The sequence below is a fragment of the Capra hircus genome, chromosome 23, assembly GCF_001704415.2.
Source record: "Capra hircus breed San Clemente chromosome 23, ASM170441v1, whole genome shotgun sequence".
NCBI classification, from domain to species: domain Eukaryota; kingdom Metazoa; phylum Chordata; class Mammalia; order Artiodactyla; family Bovidae; genus Capra; species Capra hircus.
The window spans coordinates 37,528,695-37,537,989 of record NC_030830.1 but is presented as its reverse complement, the minus strand read 5'-3'; the positions used below and the strand labels follow the sequence as shown (position 1 = coordinate 37,537,989).

Below are 9,295 nucleotides of genomic sequence, written 5' to 3'. Positions count from 1 at the left end.
CCAGGTGAGAAATAGCCTACAAAATACCTAGCTAATATTCCTCGTAACTGTCAAATTCATCAAAAACAGGGAAAGTCCAAGAAACTGTCACAGCCAAGAAGAGCCTTTAACTAAATGTCAGGCTGGCCTTCAGGTGCACTTGCTGCTCCTGGGACAGAACACTAAGGTGAGAGGGGGGAACAGACACTCATCCAAAGCTTAGGGAGGCACCTCCATGAGTGCAGGTGCAGCTCCCACCAATTTTCCTGACTCACAGGCACACAGACAAAATGTTCCAGGCTGGGACTGCAACCTAGTTAGGAAACTAGTTTCTGGAAATAGACCTGAACTGGCAGCCTCCACCACTGTGTAATTTGTTACTCTGGGAAGATTATTAAGTCTCTCTGTGCTTCTTTTCTCATCATTCCTAAAGTAGAAATTATAACAGGATAAAGTGCATAGGGTGCTTGGCCTAGTACTTGACACTTAGCTCTCAATAAATATTATGGTTGTTGTTCAGTCCCCCAGCCCTGTCTGACACTTTGTGACCCCAAGGACTGCAGCACACCAGGCCTCCCTGTCCCTCACCATCTCCTGAAGTTTGCCCAAGTTCATGTCCATTGCATCAATGATGCCATTTAGGCATCTCATCCTGTGATGCCGTCTTCAGTCTTCTTCTCAACCTTTCCCAGCATCAGGGGCTTTCCCAATGAGTCGGCTGTTTGCATCAGATGACCAAAATACTGGAGCTTCAGCTTCAGCATCAGTCAGTCCTTTCAACAAGTATTCAGGCCTGATTTCCCTCAGGATTGACTGGTTTGATTTCCTTGCTGTCCAAGAGACTCTCAAGAGCCTTCTCCAGCACCACAGTTTGAAAGCATCAAATCTTTGGCATTCTGCTTTCTTTATGGTCCAGTTCTCACAACTGTATGTGACCACTGGGAAGACCATAGCCTTGATTATACAGACTTCTGTCAACAGAGTAATGTGTCTGCTTTTCAACACACTGTCTAGGTTTGTCATAGCCTTCCTGCCAAGAAGCAATTGTCTTCTGATTTCATGGCTACACACAGTGATTTTAGAACACAAGAAGAGGAAATCTGTCACTACTTCCACCTTTTCCCCCTCTATTTGCCATGAAGTAACGGGGCCGGATGCCATGATCTTCATTTTTTTAATATTTAGTTGTAAGCCAGCTCTTTCACTCTCCTCCACCATCAAGAGGCTCCTTAGATCCTCTTCACTTTCTCTCATCCGCATATCTGAGGTTGTTGATGTTTCTCCCGCCTGTCTTGATTCCAGCTTCTAACTCATCCAGCCCAGCATTTCTCATGATGCGCTCAGTGTACAGATTAAACAAACAGGGTGACAGCAGACAGCCCTGTTGTACTCCTTTCTCAATCTTGAACCAGTCAGTTGTTCCATATAGGGTTCTAACTGTTGCTTCTTGACCCACATATAGGTTTCTCAGGAGACATGTAACATGGTAGGGTATCCCCATCTCTTTAAGAGCTTTCCACAGTTTATTATGATCCACACAGTCAAAGGCTTTAACATAGTTGATGAAACAGAGGTAGATGTTTTTCTGGAATTCCCTAGCTTTCTCTGTGATCCAGTGAATGTTGGTAATTTGATCTCTAGTCCCATCACTGCCTTGTCATGGTGAAGGCGCTTGCCATAACTCAATGAACCTATGAGCCATGCTGTGCAGGGCTACCCAAGATGGATGGGTCACAGCGGAGAGTTCTGACAAAATATGACCCACTGGAGGAGAGAAAGGCAAACCACCCCAGTATACTTGCCATGAAAATCTCATGAACTGTATAAAAGGCCAATAAATGTTAGTCATTTACTATCTCATTTTGTATGATTCATTATTTAGTATATATATTTTCTGCCAACAGAATTTAAGAAAATTGTTAACCACATACTGAAAAATTAAGACAAAAAGGGACATTGAGTAATTAACAGATGTAGTTACTATAGGGAGCAGTTACCAGACTATACTGGAGAATCAAAGGAAACAGTCTAAAGTTGTTTGTTTTTTAATTAATAGCTTTGTTGAGGATAATTCACACACCATAAAATTCATCCATTGGTGGATAAAGAAGATGTGGTATATATATACAACGGAATATTCAGTTCAGTTCAGTTCAGTCATTCAGTTGTGTCTGATTCTGTGACCCCATGAATCGCAGCTTGCCAGGCCTCCCTGTCCATCACCAACTCCCAGAGTTCACTCAAACTCATGTCCATCGAGTCGGTGATGCCATCCAGCCATCTCATCCTCTGTCGTCCCCTTTTCCTCCTGCCCCCAATACCTCCCAGCATCAGAGTCTTTTCCAATGAGTCAACTCTTCGCATGAGGTGGCCAAACAGCATCATTCCTTCCAATGAACACCCAGGACTGATCTCCTTTAGAATGGACTGGTTGGATCTCCTTGCAGTCCAAGGGACTCTCAGGAGTCTTCTCCAACACCACAGTTCAAAAGCATCAATTCTTCGGCACTTAGCTTTCTTCACAGTCCAACTCTCACATCCATACGTGACCACTGGAAAAACCATAGCCTTGACTAGACAGACATTAGTTGGCAAAGTAATGTCTCTGCTTTTGAATATGCTCTCTAGGTTGGTCATAACTTTTCTTCCAAGGAGTAAGCGTCTTTTAATTTCATGGCTGCAGCCACCATCTGCAGTGATTTTGGAGCCCCCAAAAATAAAGTCTGACACTGTTTCCACTGTTTCCCCATCTATTTCCCATGAAGTGATGGGACCAAATGCCATGATCTTCGTTTTCTAAATGTTGAGCTTTAAGCCAACTTTTTCACTCCCCTCTTTCACTTTCATCAAGAGGCTCTTTAGTTCCTCTTCACCTCTGCCGTAAGGGTGGTGTCATCTGCATATCTGAGGTTATTGATATTTCTCCTGGCAATCTATTACTAAGGCATAAAAAGAATGAAATAATAGCATTTGCAGCAACATAACTAGAGATTATCATATTAAGAGAAGTAAGTCAGAAAGAGAAAGACAAATACCATATGATATCACTTTTATTGGAATCTAAAAAAAACACACAAATGTTTACAAAACAGAAACAGACTCATAGACTTAGAAAACAAATTTATGGTTACCAAAGGGGAAGGGTAGGGAGAGAGAGAAATTAGAAGTTTGAGATGTGCAACTGCAGACTACTATATATAGAATAAATCACATGGTCCTACTGTATAGCACAGGAATCTATATTCAGTATCCTGTAATAAATCATAATGGGAAAGAATATATATGTATAACGGAGTCACTTTGCTGTGTAGCAGAAATTAACACAATACTGTAAATCAACTATATGTCAATAAAATTTTAAAAAATCCATCAGAAATGCATGCTTCAAGGATTTTGCAGTAAATTTTTACTCATCACTACAATCCAGTTTCATTTTCACTTATGTACTTATTTTTAATTGAAATATAATTGATGTACGATATTATGTTCCAGTGTATACCACAATCCAGTTTTAGAACAATTCTATCACCTCTGAAAATTCTCTCAAGTCCATTTGCATTCAGCCCCCTGGCTTCCACACTTAGCAGCAGGTAACTGCGTTCTGCCTGGATAGATTTGCCTTAATAAGGTGTTAGTTTTTTAAATACTTTTTTTGCGGGGGGGCGGGGAGGGGGAGAGTGGTGGGGGAAGGGTGAGTCACCGGCTACACTTGCAGGATTTTTTTTTTTTTTGCAGATCTTAATTCCCCAACGTCTAGTCAAGGCTATGGTTTTTCCAGTGGTCATATATGGATGCGAGATTTGGACTGTGAAGAAAGCTGAGCGCCGAAGAATTGATGCTTTTGAACTGTGGTGTTGGGGAAGACTCCTGAGAGTCCCTTGGACTGCAAGGAGATCCAACCAGTCCATTGTAAAGGAGATCAGTCCTGGGTGTTCATTAGAAGGAATGATGCTAAAGCTGAAACTCCAGTACTTTGGCCACCTCATGGAAGAGTTGACTCATTGGAAAAGACTCTGATGCTGGGAGGGATTGGGGGCAGGAGGAAAAGGGGATGACAGAGGATGAGATGGCTGGATGGCATCACCGACTCGATGGACCTAAGTTTGCGGGAACTCCGGGAGTTGCTGATGGACAGGGAGGCCTGGCGAGCTGCGATTCATGGGGTCGCCAAGAGTCGGACACGACTGAGCGACTGAACTGAACTGAATTCCCCAACAAGGGACTAAATTGAGGTACCCTGTCGGTGAAAGCGAGGAGTCCTAACCAATAGGCTGCCAAGGTATTCCTTTCTTTCTTTCTTTTTTATATTTTTTTCCAGTCTAAGTTTTAAAAAAATAGTTAAAGGAGATGGTGCAAAAGAGGTGCTATTTAAAGCAACTTTAATAGATTTAAAACATCACAAGTTAAAAGTTGTTTAATAGTAGGTCATAATTTTAAACAACTTAGAAAGCGTTATAAAGCAAAATTTTTTTAAAAAAAGGAGGAAAAGTGAGAAGAGACTCCAGTTTGGGGAGGCTAAGACTGGGGTAAGAGTTCTACAAAGGGTGGGCAAGGTGTGACAGGAGCATTAGAGTGCCTGGGGCGGGGGCGGGGGGCAAATGGCGCACCTTGGGCTAGACCACCCTCACCTGGCCTAGACCACCTCACCTGGCCTAGACCACCTCACCTGGCCTAGACCACCTCACCTGGCCTAGACCACCTCACCTGGGCCATCGGCCGCCAAGCGCCCTCCTCTCGCGCAGGCGCAGTGACTCCCGCTTGCTGGCCGGGGCGGGCTGAGGGCGGAGCCCAAGCGAACATTCACATCGATCGTGAGTCCGTAGCGACTGCTTCTGTCTGTGGTGTAGGTATGGCGCCCGCGAGGAAGCCGAGAGGCGGCGGGAACCCACGTCAGGGTCCCGCCTTGTGCTGACTGCGACCTTGGTCCGAGTGGACTATGGGGGATCCCGGCTCCCTGGTCACGGAAGGCCGCGCGGGTGAACGGAGCTGGTGCTTGCGGCGAATAGGGATGAACGCCGAGTGGCTGCTGCTGGAGGATGGCAACGAGGTGAGGGGGAGGGGTCTTCTTGAGGCGAGGGAAGGGGGTTGGAGGAGGCCGGGGTCCCAGGGCGGCCTTGTGTCCGGGCGGGAGGGATGAACCGGAAGGAGTAGGTGGGAGAAGTAGAGGAGAGCGGTGAGGGGTGGGTCCTGGAGCAGGGAACGGAGAAAGGCGCCTGGTGCGAGCGGTTTGGGGGCGGCGGAGGGGGGGCGGTCTCAGGTGGGAGGCGTCTCAGGTGAGGTGTCCGGGGGAAGTAGGGCCGTGCGGGAGAAAAGATGGCCCCTTGGACGGCGCCCTAGGCCCGAGGGCCGAGCTGGGCCAGGTGTCTGGGTTGCGGGAAGGGGCCTGGTCGAGGGGCAGAGCGAGAGGTGAGCGTAGAGGCTGTGAGGACTGCTGGGGTTTCAAGGGGAAAGGAGGCGACTGAGTCTCACGGAGCGCGACGGCGCCCGCTCGGGTGGCAGAACTGGGAGGCGGAGCTCCCCGGATTTCCGAGAGTCACGGAGCTGCCCGGGGTCTGAGGGGGAAGCTCGGAGGACTGCTGAGAGAGGAAAGTTTCTCAAGTTTATTTTGAAAACGATTGCGAGTTTGGGGTAGTGTCCCTTAAAATACCCAGGCTTTAAAAGTGCCTTTTTCTTTATCAGTTCATGAGAATTGGCGCTTTGATGTGGGCCACAATTCTGTGAGTCTCGGTACTGCCCATTGGCACCTTCTGGGTTGGGGTAGGGCTTCAGAAATATGAGAATTCTCTCCCTAGGCCGTTTATGACGTTCTCTGATGCTGTCATAAATGCAAAACAAAAACACTTGAGAGGTGAGGCACGGTTTCAGTTGGGGGCGGCTAGGACTGGGGTCGGAGAAGGCAGTGGCACCCCACTCCAGTATTCTTGCTTGGAAAATCCCATGGATGGAGGAGCCTGGTGGGCTGCAGTCCATGGGATCGCGAAGTCGGACACGACTGAGCAACTTCACTTTCACTTTTCACTCTCATGCATTGGTGAAGGAAATGGCAACCCACTCGGGTATTCTTGCCTGGAGAATCCCAGGGACAGAAGAGCCTGGTAGGCTGCCATCTCTGGGGTCGCACAGAGTCGGACACGACTGAAGTGACTTAGCAGCAGCAGCAGGACTGGGGTGGTGGTTTTACAGAGGATGATGGAAGAGAGGGAAGAGAGAATGAAGTCTACTTGGAAAGGATGGCTAGATCAGGGACCATTTTTGGGGTGACTGGGAACCGTTTTGGTTTTGGAAACAGTTGTGTGAAGGGCAAAGAGGTCTTTAGGTAATTTTGTATGTTTAATTAAATTTTTCCTATAAGTTAGGTAATCTCGGTTCAGTCTCTTGGGTATTTATTGAGTACTTACATTGTTTGGTGTAGTACGAGAGGGATAAATAATGAGTTCTACTCTCAAAGAGTTCACTGCTTGAATGGGAAAAGGAGGATTTTATACAATGAAGCCATTTGAGAACATCCATGCAGAGGCTAATCAAGTGCCAAGCTGTGGTTTATTTAGTATTAAGGAAAAGAAGGCAGCACGGTTGTCTGAGAAGGCTTTACAAATAGATGAGAAAAGGAGAGAATGAAAAGGCAAGGGAGAAAGGGAAACAAACACCCAACTGAAGGTAGAATTCCAGAGAATAGCAAGGAGAGATAAGAAAGCCTTCTTAAGTGATCAGTGCAAAGAAATAGAGTAAAACAATAGAATCGGAAAGACTAGAGATCTCCTCAAGAAAATTGGAAATGTCAAGGGGAACATTTCATGCATGGATGGGCACGATAAAGGACAGAAACAGTAAGGACCTAACAGAAGAGATTAAGAAGAGGTGGCAAGAATACACAGAAGAACTATACAAAAAAGGTCTTAATGACCCAGATAACCACAACGGTGTGGTCACTAACCTAAAGCCAGACATCCTGGAGTGTGAAGTCAAGTGGCCATTAGGAGCGTTACTACAAACAAAGCCAGTAGAGGTGACAGAGTTCCAGCTGAGCTATTTCAAATCCTAAGAGATGATGTTGTAAAAATGCTGCCCTCAATATATTAGCAAATTTGGAAAAGTCAGCAGCCACCACAGGACTGGAAAAAGTTAGTCTTCATTCCAGTCCCAAAGGACAATGCCAGAGAATGTTCAAACTACTGTACAGTTGCACTCATTTCACATGCTAGCAAGGTAATCTCAAAATCCGTCAGCCTTACATGAACTGAGAACTTCCAGATGTACCAGGTAAATTTAGAAAAGGCAGAGGAACAAGAGATCAAATTTCCAGCAACTGTTGGATCACAGAGAAAACAAGGGAATTCCAGAAAAACATCTGATTCACTGACTATACTAAAGCCTTTGACTGTGTGGATCTGTGGGAAATTCTTAAAGAGATGGAAATACCAGACCACCTTACCTGTCTCTTGAGAATCCTGTGTACAGGTCAAAAAGCAACAGAACCTGATGTGTAACAAGAGACTGATTCAAAATTGGGAAAGTAGTACATCAAAGCTGTATGTCATCACCTTGCTTATTTAACTTATATGCAGAGGGCATCATGCAAAATGCTGGGCTGGATGAATCACAAGCTAGAATCAAGTTTGCTAGGAGAATTAACCTCAGATATGCAGATGATACCACTCTAATGGCACAAAGTGAACTAAAGAGCCTCTTGATGAAAGTGAAGAGGAGAGTGAAAAAACTGGCTTAAAACTCAGCATTCAAAAAACTAAGATCATGGCGTCCAGTCCCATCACTTCATGGCAAGTAGATGGAGATAAAGTGGAAACAGTAACACATTTTATTTTCTTGGGCTCCAAAATCACTGTGGATTGTGACTGCAATCGTGAAATTGAAAGACGCTTGCTCCTTGGAAAGAAAGCTGTGACAAACCGAGACAGGGACATCACTTTGCCAGAAAAGTCCATATAGTTAAAGCTATGGTTTTCCCAGTAGTCATGTACAGATGTGAGAGTTGGATCATAAAGTAGTCTGAGTGCCATAGTATTGATGCTTTCAAATTGTGGTGCTGGAGAAGACTCTTGCTGCTGCTGCTGCTAAGTTGCTTCAGTCGTGTCCAACTCTGTGCAACCTCATAGACGGCAGCCCACCAGGCTCCGCTGTCCCTGGGATTCTCCAGGCAAGAACACTGGAGTGGGTTACCATTTCCTTCTCCAATGCGTGAAAGTGAAGTCATGTCTGCCTCTTAGCGACCCCATGGACTGCAGCCTACCAGGCTCCTCTGTCCATGGGATTTTCCAGGCAAGAGTACTGGAGTGGGTTGCCATTGCCTTCTCCGAGAAGACTCTTGAGAGTCCCTTAGACTGCAAGATCAAACCAGTAAATCCTGAAGGAAATCAACCCTGAATATTCATTGGAAGGACTGATGCTGAAGCTCTAATACTTTGACCACCTGATGCAAAAGAACTGACTCCTTAGAAAAGACCTTGATGCTGGTAAAGATTGAGAGCAGGAGGAGGAGCAACAGAGGGTGAGATGGTTGGATAGCATTACTGACCCAGTCGATATGAGTTTGAGCAAATCCCAGAAGATACTGAAGGACAGGGAAGCCTGGCACACTGTAGTTCATGGGGCCTCAAAGAGTCAGACATGATTTAGCGACTGAACAACAACATCCTAAGAACAGTCAGAGGAGGGGTTCAAGTTCAGCCTTAAATGTTGCTAGATTTGGTGATTATAAAGGATTACTTGTATGCTGTGAATTGAAGAACACTCGGAAGATACCTGTGCTCCCAGATCTCTATCTCTTTCCGTGTTATCTGCCTAAAAGTCCACATTAGGCCTTCTTTCTTTCAGTTTGAGAGCATTGACCTTCCCTGCATGGCCCTTTCCAAAAGCATATACTTTGGGGAAGGTTTTTTTTTTTTTTTAATAATTCATTTATTTATTTGATCTTAGTTATGGCATGCAGGATATTCACTGCATCATGCAGGATCTTTCATTGTGGCATGTGGGCTCAGTAGTTATGGTGTGCAGGCTTTGTTGCTCCATAGCATGTGGGATCTTAGTTCCCCTACCAGGGATCGAACCCACATCCCCTGCATTGCAAGGCAGATTCTTAATCACTGGACCACCAGGGAAGTCTCTCCACTTTGGGGAATTTTAACAAATTAGTATTAACGATACTAATACCTGCATAATAATAACTATACCTTATTTTCTATAGGGCCAAACTTTCACATACATCACTTAATGCAAGCCCTGCACATGTACCACACCCACACACAAGCCTATAAGGAATTTAATAGTCATGTTAATTTATTCTTTAAGATTCAGTTGC

The 9,295-nt window shown here is 45.3% G+C and overlaps 1 protein-coding gene across 3 annotated transcripts in view; it reads left to right on the top strand.

Annotated features, from left to right (window-relative positions):
* Positions 4,768 to 9,295, top strand: part of RNF8 (ring finger protein 8) — a 36,371-nt gene continuing 31,843 nt past the window's right edge. For all 3 annotated transcript variants that reach the window (XR_001917127.1, XR_001917126.1, XM_018039174.1), the window contains exon 1: positions 4,768 to 5,026. Coding sequence is in view for 1 of the 3 variants with exons in the window: in XM_018039174.1 (XP_017894663.1) it covers positions 4,916 to 5,026 (111 nt within the window). In the remaining 2 variants the exon portion in view is untranslated. The remainder of the gene's footprint in view (positions 5,027 to 9,295) is intronic.